This window comes from Dipteris shenzhenensis, chromosome 15 (assembly GCF_047967505.1).
Source record: "Dipteris shenzhenensis isolate YYH24624 ecotype China chromosome 15, Dip_SZ_1.0, whole genome shotgun sequence".
In the NCBI taxonomy this organism is placed as follows: domain Eukaryota; kingdom Viridiplantae; phylum Streptophyta; class Polypodiopsida; order Gleicheniales; family Dipteridaceae; genus Dipteris; species Dipteris shenzhenensis.
The window spans coordinates 36,357,134-36,382,861 of NC_141610.1; the positions used below are offsets into that span (position 1 = coordinate 36,357,134).

The window sequence follows — 25,728 nt, forward strand, 5'->3', positions numbered from 1 at the left end:
CAGATGGAACTACAACTTCTTCACATGCTTGTTTTCTATCCTAACCTTAGGTTGTGTGACTTCTTTGTTGAATTTCGGTTGTGTAGGTATGCAATGAGAGCAATTTATATTGCTAAAGGGAGTAAGCTTTTGCCACCAGCATTTGCTTCACTTTTTGATGATTCAGCAACATCATCCCTCGATGTGTTCTTTGACCCTTCAAATGGTTCAATCGACATGCAGGGACTGACCCTAGGTTTCCCTTGTCCCAAGGCCTCTTTTTTTCACTAAAGTTAAATGTATATATACTATTAAAGTATAGGTCTTGTAGTTCTAATGCAATAAAAAAAAGGGTTGCTTTTTACTATTATCATTGCATGGACCTAGATTAGTTCAAGTTTAACAGAAATTGGCAATGACAGATGGCTTGTCAGGTTTTTTTAAAGTAATGTTGTTCTTGTGGGAAGTTAACATGCTCCTTGGAGAAGCTGTCCCATTTTCAAAGAATAGCTCATAGTAACTCAAAATGGCCTTGGAAAGTTTCACATGTTCTAAAATGTTTTTTTTCCGTAAAAAGATTTGGCATGTTTTTAAATGTTCTTGCCATGATTGGAGCATCATTTGGGCTGGGTGCAGAGATCATCCCTCCCCCCCTCGATATGCTTTTTTCCGCAACTGAGGCAATCAGATCTTGTGGCGTCTCATTATTGTTTTTTATTATGCTTCAATGGCTAAATGGTTTGTTATTTCGGCAGAGAGTAGAGATAGTAGGCAAACACGATCAGTGTCAAATTTGTAGAACCTTTTGACATTTTGCTAGGGATTGCCCAATGTACAAAGAGCTCCTATGGAACCTCCTACACGTCCGACACCAGCTACGCAACCACTACTGCTGCATCAGGTGCTTGCCTTGCAGTAGCCATCCCTCGATGGGTCGCAGTTAGACTTTTTGCTTCTCCTGCATGTGCAGATCAGGAGGGCACTTCTCTTGCCTCGGACTTTGCACCTGTCAGGGCTATTGATATCTTAGTTTTTGTTGCGGCTACCGATGCCCGTAAGCTTGATCATGCCACGGCTAGTTGATGCCCCCGGTCGAAGCCATTGATGCAGCTCCTCCAAATCCTCTCCCCTCCCTAGCCTTGGTCCTTGGTCCGAGTAGCCCCTTCCTTTGCAGCTATTCAGTCTCCCTTCATTGACCGTGAAGGGTGTGTCTCCTGTTTCTTCTTCATCTTTGCATTTTAGGCACTCCGGCACCTTTGGCTCAAAGGAACTCTTTCTATCCCATGGCTAATCTTAGAGAGAGGGAGTTTATACCCACTACCCTTGGAGACGTGGTTCTTGGTATTCCTATCGACAGGATGTCCTCTTCCATAGGTGTGGGGGCTCTTTCCCTATGGATTTTCCTCCTCTCCATTCTTCAAAGAGACCCTCTACCCAGGAGGGAGTCATTTCCACCACAAGGTCGATAAGGTGTTCCACCCTACTTCCTCCCATCGATGACGATTGTTTAGCTGAAACATACATGGCCTTGGTGGTGCACCTCATCACGGCTGTAGTTGATTCGTAATCAGCTCCATCCAAGGGTCATTGGGAGACCAATGGACATTCTTTTTATTCAGGAACACAAATTGAATATTAGTGATTGCTGAAAGTCAGGTAAACTTCTTTTAGGTCATACTTTTTGGTCTCCTACTTTGGCCACTAGGGGGGAACATGCATTTCTATTTAAGATTCCTTTCTTCCCCTTGTGGTTGGACACAGTATCATTATACTCTCTAGAGCATAGTGGATCATTTTTTTGATTAGAGGATGCAATGTTGGTGTCCTCAACCTTTATGCCCCAACAACGAGAGGAACGTGTCTTTAAAACTTCTCGCTTGGGCTCCCATTGCAAACTCATTGACATGGTGGAGTTGCCTTCAAATAAAAACAGAGGAAGATAAGATGGCATTCACTCATTGCAAAGAGCCTTCCTTTTCTAGTTCAGTTGCAGAGATATGTGGACAGATGATGCCTTTCAAACTCTACCTCATTTTCTTATGTTCTCATGGTGGAACAGGAGTGCATATGCCCATTTATGTGCGGATTGACAGATTGTATGTTGATGATTAGGCATTAGACAAAAGTGGCTCAGTGTGCATTGCATCAAAGGTTTTGACCTCATATTGCTTTCTGATGGCTCTCATATTTTGAGCTGAGTGCGGTGCAACTCCGACAGTGTCAGCATTCCAAATGCCTTGATGCAAAAGAGGATCCACATAGGATGTTTTACCGGTTTAGGTATCTCACTTGCAAGGTGGAGTGTCATCTTGCAGCAAGCCTGAAAGAGGATTGCTACCCCCCCTCATGACAAATTCAGCGAGGTATGAAAACGGAGATATGACTCCGAAAGAGAATTCAGAGTGGTGGTAATCATCTCTAAATCAAGAATGATCTCATCTATATTCAGTAATTGTTCCCTCAAATCCTGAAGCTTGGTGAGGTGAGCATTCATGGAATCGCCCTCATTTATATGTGTGTGAGATAGCTTTCTCTTCAGGAATGAGACTAGGGCATCAATTCTGGCTGCAAACATGCTCTCTAAAATATCCCAAGCTGCCTTTTTGAGGTCTTGCATGACCGAATGTGAGGAAAGATAAACCTTTTGACAGAAAGAGAAATGACTATCCCACCTTTTCTGTTCCTGTGTGGTAGCCACCAAGGCAGCAGCTACTGCTCCAATCACTTGTCCTGCACCTTGACCTCTACCCCTTCCTCCACCTTGTTGAGGAGGAGTTTGAGGTGCAACAATAATTTTTGGCCTTGTCTCATCTCCGCTGACATAATCCCATAGATGTTTGCCAACTAAGATGTTGCGAACCATAAAACTCCATAAGGAGTAGTTGGTGCCATCCAAAAAACCTCATTGGGATTGTTCGGAGCCATATCTGCCAGAGAACTCAAAAAATGCAGCAAACTTGACAAGTAAAATCCCTTGCTGGGATGTAAGATGCACAACCAAAGTCTGCAAAATATATGCCCAAAATAACAATTTGTTGTCTATCTGTCTGCAATAAATGGCAAATGTCTGCAATGTGTGTTACGCTCTAGCCGAGGTAGCATGACCTCGGAAGAATCAATCGATATTTCCCTTAAAGGATCTATGTTTGTAATATATGTGTTTGCGCTTCATGTAAATGATCGAGAGGGAATTAATGTCAAGGTCCTAGGTGAGGGCTGATAGCACCAGACTAGGTGGATCTAAGGCCAAGGGCCTAATGCAAGCAATGTGCCTAGGGGCAAAGGAAATTAAAGTATCCCAAGAGAGGGATGAAAAGATGCATTAGGAAAGGCCCTATGATGATGACATGTGGCATCTAGATCCATCTAGGGAGATGGGGCTTGTTGGAGTTAGTGAGAGAAGGAGAATGAATTGTTACGTGATTTTGCTGATTTCGACTTCTCCGAGAGAGCTCTCACGCTTCAACAGGATTTGGCTGGGAGGATATTCTGTGGTGCTACTCCCGTGATCTGCTGTTGTAAGTAGGAAATGTATGTGTCATTTGGTATTAGAGCTCAGGTGGATGAGGGGATTACGTATGAAGGGAGCACGGGATACGTGACGACAAAACAGCCAAGCTCCAGGCTTATAAGCTGTCGATGGAGCGGAGGGTTCCCGTAAGGCAGGTTGACGAAAAAGTTAGTTGAGGAGCGTAGGGGGTTGAACGACGTAGGCTGAGGCTGATTCCGTTGCGTGGAACTATGTCTTTAAAAAAAAAACCTGGGAAATTAGAGAAGGCGTGGCGATCGACGACGATACATGATTGACGAAACGTGCATTAAATTGCCTTTGTGCATAATTCACCTGTGATGAACAAGGGACGACTCTGCTACGCGTGACGCCAAACAGAGGAAAAGAGTCAAGGGGCTCGTGACCTCCACGCGACGGGCTGACTTGACGAAATACAGAGAAAGAATTAGAATAAGATCGTTTCACTAGGTAAATCTGAAGTCACAGGGAGGCCTTCGATGCGATGCGATACGTGGCGATGGGCGACGCACGGGGTTGGGAGCCTGTGAAAATAGAGAGGAGGCGATAGGCTGACGATCGGGACAGCATGATACAGTCAAGTAGCAGGAAGATTGTAGTCACAGGGGACCGTGACGAATTAGCAGATAGTGCAAGATGTATGAAGAGGCGAATCAACCAAGGAGCTTTCTTTGACATTCGTCAATTCTATGTTTTTTTTTTCTCCCGACCTTAGTCTTTGTTGATGCTCCGCTTGCATGAAGAGAGTCTGGTGAATGTTTAGTCTGCATGAAGGTTCGATGCCATAACAGGGTACATAGCAGACTTGGGAGTTTTTTTGACTTCTTAAAATTCATGTGGGCAATCTGGGAGACTATGCTTGTGCAGATGCCTTTGTGGTAAAGTCAATTTATTTGCAGGAATTTCCCTAGTATAGGGAAAAGCGGTATTTGTGTTATGCCTGTGTCAAATGCCTAGTCAGTGTGCATGTGGGATTGCAGGTATTCCCTAGAATAGGAAATTGTGTGAGAGTGCTAGTACACTGAATTTTGTCAGTTTGTAGATATAGTGTTCTAGCGGTGTTTTTTTTTTAAAACCCCAAAACACCCATTGACCTGAATGGAAGCAGAAGAAGGAGCTTCCAGGATGGACCCTGTAGAGTCACGAGATCGGCCGACCCAGCAGGTGTCGCGCCTAGTAGCTCACACCTTATCTGGCAGGATTGCATTACTTGAGGATGCCTTGCAGCAGTTATTAGCGCAACAGTTACAGGCAAATGCAGGGCAGTCTGAACTTAGAAGAGTGATACATAATATGTCTGCCAGACCTTCTCGAGATGAGAAAGGAAAGGCTCCAATGGAACCGGAGTCTAGTGTCCATACAGTCGAGCCTAGAAAGGCTAAAGTACCTAATATTGCCAACTATAGGCCGGAAAAGTATTCTGGTCGGATGAATGACCGTAGTTCTGATGTCATTGAGGCCTGGTTACACAAATGGGACGAGGTGTTCGCCATTTGTGAAATCAGAAATGATATCAAGAAAATCCGCAAGGCCACCCACATGTTTAGTGAGGCAGCGGACCGGTGGTGGATTAAACAAGAGAAAGATGGTATTGCATCCACTACCTGGGAGGGGTTTAAAAGGGAATTTAGGAAACACTTCTTATCTCGTGACGAAGCATCCCGAGCTTGGGATCAGTATAGAAACCTTCGTCAGAGAAATTTGTCAGTGGGAGAATACACTGATAAGTTTCGAGAGAGCGTAATGAAGGTTGATGAATCCCTACCTCAATCAATCCAAGTGAAAGATTTCATATTTGGATTGAATGATCGGATTAAAATGGAAGTTCGGGCTAAGTATGCGAACATGTTGGATGATGCAATAGCCATAGCCCTGAACTATGAAGATGCCAAGGGCAGCAGGCCAAGTGGGTTTGCGCAGGTCGGAACCCAGTATGGGTACCAGAAGAAATCTGGGTTTAAGAAGAAGGGGATTAGTAAAGGGAGTGGTTCTCAGCCGAGTGGTCAAGCCAAGCAGGCAAAACCAGCTGAAACTCCTAAATCAAGTATCACCATTGGAGTGAAGAGGAAAGTGAGACCAATGGCAGCCCGGGCTTGGTCAAAGTCTCCCTTAAACCCAGAGCAAAGAGAAAAAGCGAGGAGAGAAGGCTTGTGTTTTGGTTGCCTTCAGCCTCATCAATGGAAGGATTGTCCACGAAATAAGGATCGTCGGATGGTTGAGATGGTAGTCTCAGAATGCGACGTGGAAATGGAGGGAAGTCCCAGAGCGGAACAGATGCAGACTCAGCTAGCGGGATCTTCTCAGAGGTCAGTACCTTGTTTGTTATGTGTGTCTGTTGCTAAGCTAGTAACGAGTGCACCTGGTAACATCCTATCTAGACCCGCAGCAACGGGATATACAGCCTTTAATGATACGGAGTTAATTAAGATGAAAGGGCAAGTGGTGAATCATGATGTCATTGTGTTGTTTGACTCGGCGTCAACGCACAATGTGATTAACTCCAAGCTCGTGAAGAGGCTGAAGTTAAAGACTAGCCCATCTGACTATGCGTATACAGTTAAGATGGCAGATGGAAGTTCAACTGAAGTATGGGACCAAAGGGTTACCCAGTTGGAGCTTCGTATTCAGGACTATGCTGAGAAGCTTGATTTTGAAATGATTAAGCTTGCTCATGCAGATATAGCCTTGGGTATGGCGTGGCATTCTAGGAAGAATCCAGCCATTGATTGAAAAAAGCACGTATTTCAATTCAAGATGAATGATGTGCTTTATGTATTACGAGGTGAGAAAGATGTACCTCAGGGGTTTCCGTGATGGAAATCCGAAAAGCTCAAGAAGAGTTTTTATTTCTGTGTACAGCATCGGTAGAGCCGGTTGATGATTCTTCGGCTAGCACTGATGTTGCGCAAAGTGGTGAGATGGCCAAGCTGGCTAATCTTATAGCAGAGGAGTTCTCTGACTGTTTTAGGGATGAACTACCTTATGGGTTACCTCCAGAGCAGAATGTTCAGCATAAGATTGAATTGATCATGGGGCAGAACCTGTAAAACAGCATTACGGTGTGGAACATCTGGAAAGCACACTGCAGCCTAGTGAGGGGCGAGCATTGTTTTCATCCACGGGTCACCATCTAGCAGGATATCATCTACACCTTATGCATTACTTGGCAGCGCGGGACATCGGATTCTAAAATTGACTGTCGAGATGCGGGAGCGTTTCTGCAAGGCTTGGCCTACATGCATTTTTATATATTTTTACATCGTGAGGGATTCACTTGTATAGTCCTTCTTCTTGGCTGTTAGCCCCTATTCCAGAGATTCCCTTGGCAGTGAACTGAGTTCTCTAGAAACAAGATGGTCTTCTTTTAGCCTTTTTCCCATGGTCAGCACCGTAGGGATAGCTGACTTGTATAGTTGATTTTTCCAAGCATTAATAGAAGGTTCCTTTCTTTGTAATTTGATTTTTTTAAATGAAAGAGGTCTCAAGTCCTCATGAATGCAACTAGTCTATCACGAGTAGGTGTTCATGCTCCCTCCCATTGGCACGGAATAGTAAAGTTGATATCTACCCAAATGGAAGCTAGTATATTAGGGGTTGTGGATGCTTGTCCACTGATGACATGATTGCATCTCGAGCAACATATTTACCATAAAGTAATATTGGATACTACCTCCCAAGACGAGCCGTCCTATGAAGAGGGTAGTGCCAGAAAAGGAGGCAAGGACAAGTCTTGAGGCTCCATGTCGTAGTGATCTGCAGGGCACGTCTGTGACTTTGCAGAATGACGAAGGCATCATCTCGTACGGACCATCAAAGAAGTTCTCTCTAAATAATCCTATCTGGACAATATGTTTTGAGAATTCCTCTGCACGCTAGCATTTCATGCGTAAGGAAGGCCTGCCTATCTGCTAAAGCCACGAGACAACTGGGATGCGTCTATGAATGTTGATCCAAAGAAAGTATGATAACTTGATGATTCGTTGTTGCATCCCTTCATCAACACCAACCTATTGTAGTCATCACGTCACTTCACATCGGGTTCGGCAACATCTATTGTACTAGATGTCATGCGTGTCATTGAACCAATCGTCGTCAAATCTCTTGTCACGAGGACGTGAAAAGAGGACGTGAAAAGTGATGTAAAGTATCTTCGTAACTCAACCTACGCTTAAGTCGGGGTGAACCATGGTTAAGTGTTGTAATGGTTTGGCCGTGAGGGACTGGCTAGAGGAAGTGCACACTTCCTAGAAGTTCCTAAGGGCAAAGTCTAGGTGCACCACTAGCTCCTAGGGGCAAGGCAAAGGCTTTAAAAGAGGGGTCTAAAAGTTGGGCCCAAGGACAACCAACATTGTCCTTGGTATGGGGGTTAGGACTTTAATGAAGGGGCAAATGGCAAGGAGGAGGTGCCATTTGTCAAGCATGTGTATGCACGCCCTTCCCCCACCTTCCATCTCTCTCCCCTCACTCTCCCAGAGGTGTTGGACGTTTTCAATTGTTCTTGTGCAGTTTTGAGTTGTTTCAAGCCTGTTTTCAGCCGTTTTAACACTGTTTTGACTGTTCCAAGGTTAGTACACACTTCTAGGAAGTGCCAGAACTCATTTTTGAACTTTCAAAAAATTTTCGTACGGACTGTACGGAATCCGTATGGACGTGTTCAGCTACCTCCAGCAAGTGCCCGGAGTTGTCTTTTGTTGTGCTGGACCTTTGTGCACATGTTTTTGGCTGCATGGTGGCTTCTGGAGCTGTTTTGGACCAGTGCAGGCTGCAGGAGGAACTTTCCCTGTTGCTTTTGGCACCTTCTCTTAGGAGAACTCAGGCATAGATCCCGAGGTAATCATTTCAGGGCAAATCTGTGACCCATCTTTCCTCTACAGCTCTTTCTTGTTCACCCTCCGCTCTCTACCTTCATTTCTCTCTTCTCCTGATTGCTGGAAGACACCTACACCCTGCGAGGAGCTTGGATAGAGGATAGGTGCAAGGAAGGAGCTCGCCCCTCTGCCACAGTCAGCAGGAGTTCGTTCCAAGTTCGGTTTTTCCTTGTTCTTTCTTGCTTTGCAGCTTTTTGCAGTGCATGCGTGTTGTGTGCAGTCTTTTTGATAGCCTCGAGGCTGCCTTGAGCTCAGTTTGCCAGTGGTTTGGATGCCTGAATGCCTCTAAGTTGTGTCAGATGAGAAGTGAATGCCTGAGTATGCCTTGCCAGTGGGAATTCTAGTGGTGCACTGGGATTAGATGCCTTGAAGACAAGTAGAGGATTTGCAGAGAAGAACAGTGCAAGGTTGAACCCTTGTTGTAAAGCATTTCCATTCAGAAGCATTAAATAAATACCGTAAGGGGCGCCAAGGCATTTGGGGCCAGTGGGTGCACTGTGTATTATTTTCATTGAGCAGGGGCATTCTAGCCTCACCTTTGTTGTTGTTGAAGCTTGTTTCTAAGTTGTGCTAAGTGATTTAAGTGACTGAAGCTTGCATTGTGGCTATTTATGAAGTTTATGACTGAGTAGAAGAAGATCACTGCCCTTTTGTTTATCGAAGGCCGGTTTCATCTCTACCGGCCTCAACAACTTAATCCAAAAGCTCCCACGACTTGAAGACTCCTAAATATGGTAAATTTACCATAAGCCTAGTGTCAGCCTTCTAATCATGCACCAGTCCACTTAGGGCACTTGTGCACCCAGGACTTAGGACTAGTCCTAATTGTCCTATCTTTTCTAACTAGGCATTATTAAGCCTTAGGGTCATTTTAACCCTACTAACCAATGACCACTGATTTGTTCCTATCCTCCTAACCTAAGGTGTCCCCACTTAGGGGATGCATCTTATTACCATTGATATATCAGAATGTGCCTCAACTATAGTAGACCTACATTTATTGTGTCGATGGTGTCCTTGTTGAGTATTGTTGCAAATCGTAGGGGTTTATTTGGAGACCATGGATTGTTGGCCATTTACATGTATACTACAGCATTTGAGCTCTTCGTAACTCCTCTTGCATATTTATCAAGCATATGCTTGTTTGTAGGTCTAGCTGCTCTACCACCCTTAATAGGTTGCTATGACCCTGCATAGGCCTTGGGATGGTCTATATATACTCGTGTTTTCTTTTGGTTTTATGGCTACTAGATAGTTGGATTAGAGAGCAATCAAGCTAGAAGCTCAAGAGATGCTTGAATCTGTACCAATTATTCATCATTGATGAAAGAATCATGTAACATTCTCATCATTAAGAAAATCGCTGAAATTTGTGTTTTCATCATCGTTATTACCTCCCTTCAAGATTAAGAGTATTCGGTGGCATAAGGTTGGAACTGCTTCCAGAACATGTGGTAAAACCACTTGTTTGTGTACCCAAGTGCTGAAAATTCTAGTGAAGTGAAAGATAAACCTTGTGATGACTTTGGAGCGAGTGGAGAACTAGCCTCCGAAGGTGAAATACTATATGGCTAGCTTGCTAGCAATAGTGGAAAGGAATAAACTCTGTGAAGTTCCTATGATAGCTAAAAGAGTGTATGCATTACTTTGCACACTTCAGAGGGGTGTCCATCCTTTGAGACAGAGACATAACCAGAGTGGAAGTCCTTGAGCTAAAACGTCTTACAACGAGGGGAACAAACTACTGCAAAGATGGAGAGAGGAAAGTCTTTCATCCTTGCTTCCTAACTTTCTTACAGGCTTATCAAAATTTAGGGAAGAGATTCCTTTCAAGTTGTCGTGATTTTAGTGACTGTCTTTGCCCTTCACAAGACAAAAGGTGTCCAATCTGACAATTGAGGGTTTGAAAAATGAAGATAATAAGCAAAACAACAAAGCAACAGTTTAAGAAACAAAGAAAAAGGTTCAGTTGTGGCGGCTAGCCCTTTTTTTTTTTTTTGCAAAAAGAGACTTCTATTAAGTATTAAAGAAAAACCGTTAGAGCAAGCTCCATACGGGATACATCATGCAATGCACAAAAAGCTCAAGAGCCAAAAAGAAAGGATTGAGGCTGATAGTGCCATCTCAATCCGATAGAAATCTCCGAGAAAAAGGGAGAATCCCTCCAAACTCCAAGAAATATAGTCCTTCTAGAAGAGGCTGCCCATGAAGGGCCCTGTATGCTAGCCCATATGGCTATCAAAGTGTGAACCGTGTCAGTCCAAATACGCGTGAACACCTGTAATGGGTGTATCTGGGTGCCATCCAAGGCCTCAGTACATCTGGCTCTCCAAATTTGCCAAGAGGAAATGCTAGCCGAAATCTCCCAAGAGGTGTCCACTGAAACATGAGAAGCTCTGAAGGGAGTAAGTGGTACATCCTGCAGAGAGCAGGGCTCTATCACCTGCCGGCGGACCGAGAGTGCACCTCGGAGAGCGATCACCTGTAAAGGAACTGATGTCCTCGAAAAAGCCCCCATCCAAGTGGTGGAAGTAATAGGCAGCTCAACTGTCCATTCCACCGGGATGGCTGCATCTATCTGCTGAATCTTGCGTGCTACCCCTCTGAGGTGACTCACGGACTGCAGTCTCTGATTCTCAGGTAGCCTGACAAAAGATTTCCAAGTGCCTACTGTGTAGGCGGGGCCTCTCTCCCATTTAGACCACTGCATGTAATGGGAAGTGCCCAGTGGTCTGGCATGCTCGTCAAGAATACTATCATTCCAAATGATCGGCTGCCTATCAATCTCTTCGACAGTAGAAGGTGGAATCCTTCGAAGAGTGTTCCTGAAGCTCCCCCAGGCTTTCAGGATGGCAGTCATGAGAGGAGAGGCAGGAGATCTGAGAGGGGCTGATGTGAAAATCTAGCGAGGGCTGTCCACCCAATCATCTCCCAAGGTTGGTGTGCAAGCCTGAATGCGTCCAAAAAAGAAATCCTTCCAAGGTTCCTGCCTAGGCATGAGTTCCCTCACCACCACCTTACAAAGCAATGCCGTGCACTGCAAGTCCGGGTCAATGACATTAAGGTCCCCTTCACATGTAGGGAGAATAATAGTCTCCCACGCTACCCTTGCTGCAACATCTGCTGTGCCATCAAGTCCACTCCATAAAAAATTCCTGACTAGTCTGATGAGCTGAGTGATGCAATCCCTAGACCGGCACCAGCAAGAACACACAACCAGGAGGTGGCCAAGAGAACCTGGTTCACTACCACAACTCTAGATGCAAGGTCGAGTTTGGCAGAGCTCCAGAATAGGAGCTTTTTCCTTATACTTTCTAGTACTGGGGCAAACTGCTATGCTAGAGAGATGTCCAATCCTACCTGACATCCCAAATACCTGATAGGAACACCTCTCTGAATCCAGGAAAAACCAATGTCAACTCCCCAGCCTGGAGTGTCCTCATCGCTGATCCAAAAGCCAAAGGATTTATGCTAGTTAATGTGTGCCCCTGCAGCTGAGCAAAAAATATCCAAGGCTGTCCAAAAAGAATCAAGTGACTGCAAGGAGGCCTGAATAAAAACAGCAGTGTCATCAGCCAACTCACAGTCCAAAAGCTCCTGCTCCTGTCTCAAGGGCAGTCTCAGCCCAAAAAGCTCAGCCTGAGATCTAAGGAAGATACTCATAGCTTCTGCCACAAAAAGAAAGAGGAAGGGCTAAAGGGCATCCCTGACGAACTGATCTGGAAATCTGAAACCTGTCACCCCTTACCCCTCCAATCAAAACCTGGCTGTGGGCTGATCTGTAAAGGGAGGCCACCCCTCTGATCCAAGCATCTGAAAATCCAAACTGTAGAAGAGTGCCCTCAAGAAAACCCCAATCTACTCTGTCATAGGCTTTCTCAAAGTCCAAGAGTAAAACTGCTAGCCTCTGCCCACTCTGCATAGCCCACTCTGTGGCTTCCCAAAAGGAAAAGATATTATCAAAAATGCTCGTGCCATGCACAAAGCGTGTCTGAGTATCATGGATGAGGTCTGGAAGAAGGGGCTGAAGTCGGATGCTGATCGCCTTGGCAAGGATTTTGTAAAGAGTGCCCAAAAGAGTGATGGGTCTCCAATGGGATACAAAATTCCTATTGCCACCTTTAGGGATAAGGTGAATGAGTCCCTCGGTCAATGAGTCAGGCATCTCACCCGAGTCCCAAATGCCCCACAGGGTTGAAGTAATATGATCACCTATCATATCCCAAAGGGCTATAAAAAAAGGAGTAAGACCATCGGAACCAGGGCATTTGCCCTTATGAAGGGCAGAGAGAGCAGCCTTGAATTCTGTGTTGGTAAAGCGTGCATCAAGTGAGCATAACATCTCTGGGGTGACCAACACAGGTAAACTCTGCCAAACTTCATCTCTAGCCACCTCTCTGGCCTGTGAGTTCGGATCTGCGGAAAGGAGGGAGGTATAAAAATCTGTCGCTAAATGCATGATGGTTTCCGGATGGGACTGCAAAACGCCATCAGAGTCAATAAGCTGCCTGACACTCTCTCTACTATGTCTGGGGCCAAGTGTAGAGAAAAAGTATTTATTGACTCTCCCTCCCATCTGTATCCAAAAGGACTCCTGTGCATGGAAGGTATACTCTGCTCTCTGATCAAGCAAGGTCTGCAAGTGAGCCCTTGCCGCAGCAAGGCGCTCCTGTATCCAAGCATCTGATGGTCGTTTCTGTTCCTCCCTCTGAAGGGCTGTCAACTGCCGGCGGATACCAATCTCTCGCCTGAGTACCTCACCTCGCCGAGCACTAGCAACGGAGTGATAGAAGTCGCTGATACTGGCAAGTGCTATGGCCACATGTGAAGGACCGGCCACCCCCCCTGCATATGAGAAACCCAGATCTCCAACACTACCTCTGTGAGAGTCTCATCCGTGTATAAGGCGTTTGGGATCCTGATACAATGAGACCGTCCTCTCAGATGAGGCTCTGAAATGGACAAAATTACCGGGAAATGGTCTGAAGTGGAAACACCGGGTGCAATGCAAACTGTCCCCCCTCTATCAAGAGCCCAGTCACCCACATAGAATCTGTCAATCCGGGCGTGGATAGGCATTTGCATCCTATGGTTCGACCATGAAAACAAAAGTGACTAAGACTGAACAAGAAATGCAGCATCTGACCAAACATCTCTGCCACTGAACTTGAACAAGAAGGCATCCCAGGCTCCTCTCTCAAGGGAGTGGTTACCACCTTCTCTGCCCCCTTTCTTATCAGAAGGTGCTTCAACCATGTTGAAGTCACCTCCAATAATCCACGAATCCGCAATGTCAGCCCACGAGAGCAACTCTTTCCAAAACAAAACATGGTCCCCTCTGTTGTTTGGAGCATAAAGGTTGAGGAAACCAACCTTACGTCCGTCAATTAGAAGTAAAACCCACTGGAACCTGGAGGAGGCTATGGTATTGTGTCCAATGACCAGAGGGAGAATAGAGTCTGAAACTGAAATGCATGTACCTCCTCTGGTTCCCAAGGCAGGAAGCCAAAAAGTCCGGCCTGAGAGCAACTTACCTGACTTGGAGCAATCTCTGATATCCAGTTTGTGTTCCTGAAGAAAAATAATGTCTAGGGAACTACCTGAAACACCTGGATGGAGCTGATTCCTGATCAGCTGTCTGCGACGGCAATGAGGGATGCCGCCCAATCCCTGTATATTCCAACTGGCTATCCTCATCGGCGGGAGGAAGTGGGTTGGAATACCTTACCCGACCTGGTGGCGGAAACAGAAGCCTCTACCAGAGCAGACCTCCTACCATACACACGAGGTCCGAGGGGAGGAAAGTCCACAGGTGAGAGAGAGAAGGATCTCTCAATAGGGATGCCGATAACTAGCTCTCCAAAAGTAGAGGGCACAAAATCATCATCTGGGAGACTAGAGAGGTCCTCCAAAGCGGAAAATGAGTTCCGCTGAGCCAGTCCTGGGGAGGGGGTACGAAGGATTCCTACCGAAGCAGGAAGAGAATGTAAAACCCCCTTCCCTCTGTCCAAAGAGGGAGGCACTTGTACTGGATCCTGATCAAAAAGTGGTGCAAATGAGGTGCCAACAACCTGTGCTACTGAGGAAGGTACAGCCTGATCCAAGTGTGGAGTCGAACAAGGCTCCTGAACAGTAGTCTCCTCCTGAGGCTCCAAGGGGGTAGCCTCCGAAGAGGTGGACGAGTGAACTAGAGTAGAGGGCCTAGCCGCGACCGTAGCCCACTGTGGGCCAGAGGTGGCGCGGGGTGCCGAAGGGACTCGAGTAGCCCTAGGAGAGGGGGGAGCCCGTGTCTGAGGCTATGTCTGTGGAGTGGTAGGTCTTGCTCCAGCTCTCTGTCGTAAGCTAGTACGAGCTGGTTGCTTTGTGGGCCTCTTTTTCTTCTTTGGGCAATCTCTGGGGAAGTGCCCCGAGGATCTGCAAATCGTGCATTGGTCCTGCCCACTTGCAACCTCAAATCTCTGGCGGAAGAAAGACCCATCGGGTCACTGTAGCATGATGTGGTCATCTGAAATATTGGGGTCCTGGACAATGACCCTAACCCTGGGTACCCCGTCTATCCTTACCGCTTGAGCAGCCGAAGAGGGCTCGCCAGGGAGGGGGGGATCTCTGCCACCACACCAAACCTCTCGCCAATAACTGAAAGAAGCCGGTGATAAACTGAGGGAAGACCAGGGAACCTCATGAAAACAGAAACTCCCTGCTTGTCCTCTTCAATTGGGTCAAATCCCAGTTGAAAAGGAAACAAAAAGATCCTCCTGTAGCCTAGAAGTAGAAACCCGGCCTGTAGCAGGTCTCTCGTGACGTCCGGGGAATCTAGGCACACCTGAAAGAAACCCCGTCCCAACAAACGAACATCCTTGAGGTGGGGGGCGAGGTCCTGAGGAAGCGCCGACAGCATCCAATCTCTAGCTTGTGACCTGGAGGGATGTGAGCCATGAATGCGTGCGAAGAGAGTCGTGGAACACTCATGTTCGAAATCCTTTTGCAACTATTGTAGCTCGTCTTTTGAAAAAGTGACAGTTCTCGCGGCCGGTGTGAGCGGAGACGGATTGGCTGAATGGGAACCCATTCGTCAATCAAGGTGTGTTGGCTGATTCAAAAACAAAAAATAAAAACTCCGTCCGCTTTCCTGAAACCCAGGAGACCCCTGTAAGAGAATAGGGGTAATCCAGATGAAGGAGAGGGTGAAGAAGAAGGGAGAGAGAAGAGACAGCGGGGAGGAGGGGAGAGGAGGGGAGGATAGGGGAGAGGAGGAGTGGAGGAGAGGGGGAGAAGAGGAGTAGAGGAGAGGGGAAGGAGATGGGAGGAGAAGCAGCAGCAGGCTGCAGCGGGGGGGAAGCAGCAGCAGGTGCGGGGGGGGAGCAGCAGCAGGTGCGGGGGGGGAGCAGCAGGCTGCAGCGCAGGGGGAGCAGCAGCAGTCGCCGGGGGGGGAGGAGGCTGCAGCGCAGGGGGGGGAGGCTGCAGCGCGGGGGAAGGGGGCAGTGCGGGGGAGAGGGCAGGTAGGAGGGGGGAGAGGGCAGGTAGGAGGGGGCATCGAGGAGGGAAGGGAGGGGGCAGCGAGGAGGGAGCAGGAGGAGCAGCAGGGAGCGGGGAGAGGCGCAGCAGGGAGCGGGGAGAGGAGCAGCAGGAGGGAAGGGAGGGGGCAGCGAGGAGGGGAGCAGGAGGAGCAGCAGGGAGCGGGGAGAGCAGCAGTGAGCGGGGAGAGCAGCAGGGAGCTCGGCAGCTAGCCCTTTAGCCTTCAGCTTTTAAAATATACCTATCCATTCTCTCACCTTCCAGTCTTCCTCCACCAAGTCAAATCCCAAAATATACCTATCCATTCTCTCACCTTGGGATTTGACTTGGTGGAGGAAGACTGGAAGGTTACTTCTCTTTTCATTTGGTTTCTTGGACTTCTTCAGGTCTATCATTGGGTTCTCCCCACCATTGGAGGCACTTTTTGGTTGGTCGGTTAATCTCCTCCTCTTTCTTCATTGCCTACTTCAGTAGGAGAGGCAGTGACTATGGATGGGATACCTTGTGTTAGGATCATTATCTCTGACCCTAACATTAGTGATGACCGTATCATGCTTTAGTTTCCAAATAGTTCATTATTCAAGTAGAGGACTGAGATTGCGGAGCGCTAGGTTCCATGCCTTATTCGTAGACTCTTTGGGCATTTTGCCATAGATTGCCCAAAGAAGAAAAGGCATCTAAGAAGGAAGAGAAAAAAATATTTCTCTCTTTGGGTAAGTAGGATCAGTAAGATCCTCCTTTACTTTTGTTCCTCTACGTCAAAGATGGGTAGTAATGCAAGATTGCAAGGTTTCAATTCCAAATACCACACACAATGTGTATAAAAGTCTCATTGTAAACTTTGCAAGTATGACAGCATGTTTAGTATACCTCTTCCCTCAAATCATGTGTGAGAGCATCATGGACATGTGACCTACTCATCCTCTATGGGGTTTATTGACCAAAAAAATTTTGCATATAAAGCTACCGATTTGACGAGAGAGTCAAAGGAGGAACTTTGTATTCACTTGTTCGAAGTGTGCCTAGAAACATTGTTATTCCAGCCTTGCAAGTGGTGTGAGGCCTAATCAAATGTGCTTGGTTTGCTGGTTTCATTTTCATGGTGAACACTAGTGATGTGACTCCACTAGCTCTCTAGCACAGTGAAGCTAAGCCTCATTGGTATTCAGGAGTAGAACCTTAAAATCAAGGTTGATCTTCATGTCCCTACTTTGATAGAAGACTTCTAGAATTGTTAGATGCATCCACATTCCCTTTGTTTCATTTAAAAGATCAACATTATGTCATCAGCATAGTGCAAGATAGGGATGAGAGCTTGTGGAAGGGTTAACCCTTGTCCTCCCAACGTGCCCACAAAAAGGTCCAGCTAATAAATATCCCAAAGAGGGTAGGAGATAGGAGGCATCCGTGCTTCACTCCAATCATGAGGGTCACCCTATCAAACAATGCTTGCATGGTGTGCACTTGGTGCTTGACTTGCATATAACCGAAAATTTACACAGCAGCAATATACTCCTTTTTTGTGTTTGACCTCCTCTACAGAGAGCTGAAAGTTACATTGTGATCTAATGTGAATCCGTTTCCTTTGAAACATATTTGAGGGAACATATCCAAATTGGTACGCTTGCCTTCGTAGTGTATTCATTGATGTGTATCTTTACATATTGAATACACCTTGGCCGTTTTGTGGCCTACTTGATGGACCTATAGTCGCTTGTGTCCACGGAAGCTTCCGCTTTGTGGATCGCGACGATGTTATTGATCGTCCAAGAAGTGGGAAAGCCTCTATAGAAAGATTCATTGAAGAGCTTGGCCAAGTCAGAGCAAGTATCCCCTAAGTGTAGGTTAGGAATTTCACTTGCAAGTCTTCGTGATCCTTGGCCTTGTCGCTCTATAATTTTTTAATGGCTTCATAGAGAGGGCCTAGTTTTCTTCTTTGGAGAGTCTCAACCAGAATTTTTTGGATTTCTCGCTGGTGTGGCACAAGAAAGTGTGGCTTCTTGTGTCATACTAAGCATCGCCATTCTTTTCAATTCTATTTGTTGTTAACCTTTTCTTGCTTGGTCTTGGAATGGCAGTGTTGTCTAACCATTTTGCACTTCTTATTTACCATCCAGTTTTGGGAAAGGGCCCTCTTGGGATGGCTTTCCCATGGACTTGACCATGTGGGCGAATGAGCGTTGTGGAGTGACGTGGGTGGAGTAAGGACGTGGCCTTTGGTTGTATGTTCAATTGGCTATCTATGTGGTGCTGCAGTGAGATACTAGTACATGATGAAGGGACCATGGGTGCGGTTTGGATAGGTTCAGCCATTGTAAAGCTCAAAGAATAGGTGCGAGTGATAGCGAAAAATATGAAACACTCGTTTTTTAGTACATAGATGTTACCTTTGTGTCAAGGACATATTATCATGAGTATCAACAAAGAATATGTTCGATGTTCATCTATCCCTTGTCTTGGCATTAATTCCCAAAGTAGGGCTGATCTCCCTATAGCACATAGCTCTAGATGTCCCCTTGAGAAGATACCTACTCCTCGTGGAAGCCTTGGCATAATAGGATGTTTGTGGGAAAAGTAGCATGCTGCAATGTAGACGTCTATGGTTGTGGAGGGCCTCTTGAGTCAAATCCATACATATTGGGCAGCTCATCCTTGTCTATGATAGTAACAGGCAGTCGAAGATGCGAGCAGAATAGAGCTGCTGCTCTCCCTATTCCTCATACTCCGATGTGGATCAACCATTTGTACCCATGTACTATGGGTAATCCTCCCTCTGAGCTTTTAGTGTGTCTCAGTGTAAACCCTGAGTGCAGAAACTCTCAATGAAGTTGCCTGGTGAGGACCATGGTCTCGTTGCCATTCCAAAAAGCAACAATAAAATATGTATGGCCCCACAATGTGCGTACTTCGATTCCATTGGTCTGGGGAGTGAGGGGCAGAGGGGGCTTTGTGTCTTGAATAGATGACCCATCTCTCTCTATACATGTTCCTACATAAATCATGTTATCTGGTTATGGAAAATCGACCAGGCATATATTATATGATTTTACTGATCCAAACATGGATGTGTGTCTTAGGTTTGGAAAATTATTTGTACAAGGTGTGTACAATGTGTTTGTGCAAGTGGAAGTAAACTTTTTTCTTCTCTTAATAGATTGAGGCAATCCAAGGTTTAAAAAGGTGAGGAGAAAGATTGTGAGATACATGTGATCTTGGAATTGGAGTTTGATTCCAAGGAGACAATGTGACATAGAGACAGTTTGATTCCATCTAAATTAGTAGAGAGGTCAATTTCGTAAAATGTCAATTTCGTAAACCAAGATTGATAGACCCTTATCATGAAACTTTTTTTGAGTCAGCTAGTGATGCTAGGACAGCACCCTTGGAAATATTTCTTTATTCGATGCATTGGGTCTTATATCTGTTCTTTAGTTATCATTAGATGGACAGCACTAGGTGGTTTTTTACTTCCACACACCTGAGAATGCCTTCCTCCCCCTTATGTCTGCCATCTTGAAAGCTTGGGGTAGCTTCAGGAATGCTCTTTGGAGGATCCATTCATCCACGTAGGAAGAGTTTGATAGGCAGCTATCATGTGGAATGATTTGGTTTTGGATGTGCATGGCAGAACCCTAGGCACTTCTGGTTACATGCAATGATCTAATTGGGAGAGAGGCCCTGCTGGCTCTTGGAGACCTTTCAAAAACCTTCCAGATAAACACAAAACAGATTGATGCAACCTTACCCTTGGAGTGGGTCTTTACTGATGAGAGACAGCGTTGCCCTCTTAGTTGGATTGGGGCCTTTTCAAGGACTGGCATCCCTCTTCAGGTCATAGGCATCCGACGAGATACATATGGGGCATCCCTTGGTCTTATGATGTGCATCTAGAGGCAGGTTATCCTAGTATAGGTTGGGGTAACCTCGTGGATGAACGCTTCGAGCGGGTCGGGATTGTGGGTTGGGTGGAGCATTGCTTTCTGACTTCTAGCTGGTATGTAGGCCTCTGCCTTGAGGATTTAAAAATTGGTCGACCCCTCAAGCTTGGGGTTATTTAGCATATTCCAGGTCTATTGTGCAGGTTGTGTCGCTAAGTAGATAGAGGTGATCACACCAGGTATGGGTTGACAAAGGTGCATCTCATGTTGTAGCTGGTAGGTTTGGTTCAAGTCCGTCCCCATTTGCTAAAGAAAGTCATGCTATGCCCTTATATCTGAGCTTCAGCCAACACTCTCCAGCATTGAACAAAGTGCTTTATTGGGGAAATGCAAAGCAGTTATTAGTCGATACATTTAGCAAAATTGTTTGGAAAAAGTGGCGATGCATTTGAGAGGTATGGAATATGTAAAGGCACAACTTATCAGCCTACTGCATATAAAGAATTGCTTCCCCTTTTGTTCACAGACCATGTTTTTGGACCTTGAAAGGAAGGAAAAGAAGTTCTTCATTGCAGGCACAATCATCTTTAGATTAGCACAAAACATGTTAACTTTGGTGTGCTTATCATATATAAAATGGAGAATTTGTGTACTGAAGTTATAAAGTGAGCAGATACTTTTATGGGATACGTGTATCATTGTAATTCAAAACTCTCAAGGACTAGTCTCACATTCTTTTATAAAGTTCAGCTGTAATTTGGAATATTGCAGGCATGTTTAATTTTCTCAGCAAGGGTCTGAGTAAAAGAGGATACAGTGGCACGAGCCGTTATATAGGAGACCTTGAACACATGGTTCTGTTCATGACCTTAGCTTTCACATTCTTGCAGTGCATTTGGCAAATTCTTCCAATTTCTTTCTCATGTGATACTGTAAATGGTTCTCTAGAATTTATAATTGAGAAAGTGAAAAATACTGATGTACATTGGATATTGGAATATGTATTATTGGTATTTATTACAGATGAAGAGAGCTGGATCAAACATCCTTTTTGCAGTATTGACGGAGGTATCTGACAATGTGCTAAAAGGTGCAGAAACAGGGGGACTTGATGGCATGGTAAAGTCTTGGCTTGGGACTTGCTTCATATTTTGTACATTCCATTTTCCTGTGGTCAGTATTTGTTATATGTGAAAGTCTGAGCAAGTCCTTATTTGTATCTCTTCAGAATATCTATTTTCTAGCTCTATCAAGACAGCATTTAGAAACACAATTCACTTTGTCATCTACCTTTCAAGCCTGTCAGTATTAAGAATCCTGATTCCATCCTTTAGTTCTTCGGCTTCTTGGCCTCCCATTTCTTGCAATGGACCAAAGGAATCACATGATACATGTTCATCCATTTGGAATCAGTGCGAAGTGAGTCTTTCTCGGAGGTAAGATCACTTTTAAGAAAATCAGATTCATTCTCCATTGATAATAAGGGGTTGCATATAAGGTCATTTCTACCTCTTACAATGGACAAGTCAGTCCTGAGGGACATGATGGTTAATACTGGCAGTGCATGAAGAGCCTATGGACCATTAGCTCTGAAGAGCTTCTACAATCTGAAAGCACCTGTTGGAAATAACCTCTTTTTGGACAATCGCTACTACATAAGGTGCACCAGATGCCTGTCGAATCTATCAAGTAGTGCACTCTGTCTCTACTATGTCTTGTCTGTTGCTGCCCCTGGCTCGAGTCACCAAAAAAGAAGTCTGCGGTCGTCCTTTGGTTCGGCTCTAACGGTCCCCCCCATTTACTCTTGTGTGCTCGCATTAGCTAATGTCTATGTCGCTAGGTCTCAAGGAGGAAAATGGCCACATGTCGCTGATCAGGATGTGTCAAGAACTCTCTGAGTGGACCAAAACTCCTCCTGAATGGACACTATTGCCATCCATGGATCTCAATTAGAAAGGCTAGATGCAATGAATAACAAAATTGTATCTCTACCATGGCTTCCATAAGATGGAGCTATCAGACTGGAAACTGTTAGCATGCACAAATATGACAAGCATCATGTCTCTTAGTCCTTTTAACAAAACTGTAAAAAGGGCTCATATTTGCTAGCTCCGAACAACAAGGGGAACAAATTCTATTTTGAAAAGAGTTAGTGCCCTGCAAGGGTTGATAGATTCTATGTCGATTATTAGGTTCTAGATAGAGGTGCTGTTATTTCCACATCCGACACCTATCTTGTGGTTCTAACTATGATCGAGCCACATACTCTCCTTGCTCTACCAATGTCAAAATTCAAGAGGTTTTTTATACAGAGGTCAAGTCGTTAGTGGGAGTCATCCCTATTTGGGATTCTTACTTGGAGGATGGTTGTGTTCTCCTCCTGCATTGGAGGAAGCTCTTTCTCATGCTAGGGAGTTGCTGGCGGATGTCAATTTCCTGTCTAAGGACATCATGTCTCCTGGTCCCCACAATTGAATGATAGAACTCACTAGTATGAAGAAGAATTGATCCAAAGCAAGAGGACAACACCAACCATCCTGCAAATAAGATCCCAAATATGGACGCCTAATTGACGACTTCTCTATATAGAATTCCTCTGGAATCCTAACACTGGTAGAGCAAGGAGTTTGTGGCTCAAAGTGTGATGCGCACGATTATGAAAACCATGCACGTTCCAACTCACTAGTGTCTCAACTCGTGGAGAAAATGGAGGGGGAGGGGGTAAAGAACAAGGCCTTCCGAGAACTAAACGTCTACATGACCAATTCTAAGCAAGTGGACTTTGTTGGAGGCTTAAGGGTGAGTAGTCCAGATCTGTGTGGCGATACGCAAGACGCATCAATGGCTTCAAACCCACCTTGAGGACCCACATCAAAAAAGAGGCGAGACTCACAGCCAAATTGCACATTGGTCCAAAGGCCAATGCATAACCTAGCTGAGCTCTCACTCTTCTCTAAATAAATCATTGCCACTGTATACCACAGCCGCGCGTCTCTAGGGAAAACAATCTACAAGGTGGCACTGCGACCATGTGCTAGCCACAGTTGCCGACTTGTCTATTCGAGCCACTCCCCAACATCTCCATCATCTAGACCTTCAACATAAGTTCAAAAAAAGAGAACTTGGGTCCACTAGGCCTCTCTCGTGGCCGAGAATTTGAAGCCACAAAAAGGATGTGTGGAGCTTCCACCACTCGATGGTTCCCCCTTTCAAGTTATGTAGGGTGATCTCTAGGGTGAGAGGATACTCTTTGGGAGCTCTGTGTAGTTCGAGGACCCCAAGTGCAAGAACTCATGTGGGAGTATTTGAAGCTAGAAGAGAGTAGCGAATTTTGAAGATGACGACGGGTAGGACTTGCAAAGGGGCGACACCTGGCTTGTTAGGAAATGGAGGCAAGATGAGTCAATTTGGTGTGTTCTAGTGAGTTCTAGTGTGAGTTCTAGTCTAGTGTGTTCTATGGATGCCATGTGCCACATTGGGAGTTATCCTATATGCATTGGTGTTCATATGTGTATGTGCTTTATATAAGAGCTGTACTTATCTAGTGTCAAATCAATCAAGTATCAAGTACAAGCTCTTTGGTTTGCGTGTGAGTACTTTAATTTTGTTCATTGCTCTTGCTATTTCATTTCCATTTCATTATGTCTCTCTTTGAGTATCATTATCTCTCCCCCTAGCCTACCCTTTCTCTCTCTCTCTCTCTCTCTTTCTCTCTCTCTCTCTCTCTCCACCATGTGCCTTCATGTGGTATCAGAGCCTCCCTTCCTACCTTCCCCTTCTTCTTGCTCTACCTATAGGATGAGAGAAGCCCGCAAATGAAGCTACCCTCTCTTGCAAGGTAGAGCTCCTTTCCCTTAGCCTTGCCATTGTTTGAAGCTGTTGAAGGATCAGCAGGGAATGCTTCACCATCCATTACCCCTTCAGCCGCCCCATTAGCCTCTCCATCAGCCCGGAATGCCTCAACCGCGGCTGTTGTCTTAGCTTGCTAACAGGCCGTACAAGACGTACAGACTGGTGCGCCGTACAACAGGCCCATACCAGCCCTCCGTACTACTCATGCTCCTGCCAGCCTGCCCGTACGGACTGTAACCGTACCCGATTGCCTGTACAGCTGTACCAGTCTGCCCGTACGGACTGCCCATCTACCACTCATTTGCAGCTTCCCCTATATTGAAGTGCCATTTGCAGCTGCCTACTGCCTCAATTGACGTGCCATTGCTGCTACTCATTGCCTATCCAAATGCGCATGAGCTACTAAGCTGAGCTGCCCTCACTTTGTCCCCGATTCGCAGGTATCCCCGATTTGTTGGTGCCCACAATTTGCTGCCACTTCTACCCGTGGGATTTCTACCTGTGGGAGCTACTGTTCCACCGCTTCACCACCTCATATCGATTTGATACCATGGAGCCTCATCCTCGTGGAGAAGTCACGTCATCTAGGGAGAAAGCATTGGTCCTTATCTGTACTTGTCTAGTGTCAAATCAATCAAGTATCAAGCCTACAAGCTCTTTGGTTAGCATGTGAGTACTTTCATTTTGTTCATTGCTCTTGCTATTTCTTTCCATTTTATTATGTCTCTCTTTGAGTATCATTATCGTTCTCCCGAGAGAGACTTTACAGTTAACCTTGGGAAGACCAAGGTTATGATCTTCAACACCTCGGGAGTAGCAATATCATGTCACCATAGTTTCACATACCGGGGCGAGCCTGTGGAGATTGTGCAGTCCTACACATATTTTGGGATAGTGTTCACTGGACCAGGTTTCATGATGATCCATGCGGGTATAGCTTGACTCACACGAGGACAGGGTGCTCCAACTTCCAGACAGACTTCTAGGACCCCTCGACGAAGGGTTGGCTCTTTGACACACTGGTGAGACCAACTGCCATGTAGGTAGCACCTTTCTGGGGGAGTGAGATTTCAGCGACGAAGTGGAAGAGATTCGAGAGATTACAGGTGACCATGAGATCCAGGATGATTCAGAGTAAACCCTCAGTCCCCCATTAGATTATACACACAGAGTTTGCCGTGATCCCCCTCCAGGTTGATGGCATCTTCCAAACGGTGACGTTTCTCCACAGAGTTTGGTCCTTACCCTAGTGGAGACTACCGAGACTAGCATTAGAGTCCTCCAGGCAACTAGCAGAGAGTGGTGTCGATACATCATGGTACGCACAGATATCCACATGGTTTGGTAGTCACGGCATTCAGATGGACAGACTTCCTCCCTTTTAGTACAGCCTGACGCACCACCCGAGATTATCCCACGAGATGAGATCAACCATATCATACGGTTGGACCTCCTCCAGCTCCATACATCTAGGGCTTGGGGGAGAGAGGAGCTCTCCACCAAGATCCAGTTCTACCATGATCACTTCTTGAGGATCTCATAGCACGGTCTTGTCATCAGACCTCAGTATCTTGAGGATAGGAGAGTTTCACATGCACTGAAGATTGCCATTGGTCAGTTATGAGTCTCATCACATCAGCTACGAATTGAGGCAAGGAGAGCTGCAGGCATACCCAGAGAACAGAGAACTTGCACACTATGCCAAATGGGGGAGATCGAGATAGAGAAACATTTTCTATGTGTTTGCCCAGTCTACTATGAGATCCGAGGACGATATCATTGCCTCTTTCAGGAGGGACATGGCTTTGGCCCACTCACACGGTTGATACATTTTCACGATCAGGTCTATGTTGGGCTCTAACTGCTTGAGATGCGCCGCCGACTGAGGGACACATTGATGCGATAGGCCAGAGAGCAGCATGGACTGATGCCACAGGTCACCATTGACAGATCACAGACTTTAATGCATCTGAGTCAGCTGTTAGCGTAGCCGAGGGAGAGGAGCTTGATGAGGTGAGAGCATCATGGATCAGTGGTAGGAGTGCCCACCACGATGTGACTAGACGAGGGACACACACTCCCCATGTGCGACATGGAGAGAGCCCAG

At 45.9% G+C, this 25,728-nt stretch overlaps 1 protein-coding gene across 1 annotated transcript in view; it reads left to right on the forward strand.

The window, feature by feature from the left end:
* The window catches only part of LOC147893744 (vacuolar protein sorting-associated protein, putative (DUF1162)), a 215,327-nt gene that overhangs the window by 186,321 nt on the left and 3,278 nt on the right, over positions 1-25,728 (forward strand). The window contains exons 30-32 of the mRNA XM_087385903.1: positions 87-235; positions 20,541-20,623; positions 20,793-20,888. Coding sequence (XP_087242029.1) covers positions 87-235; positions 20,541-20,623; positions 20,793-20,888 — 328 coding nt within the window. The remainder of the gene's footprint in view (positions 1-86; positions 236-20,540; positions 20,624-20,792; positions 20,889-25,728) is intronic.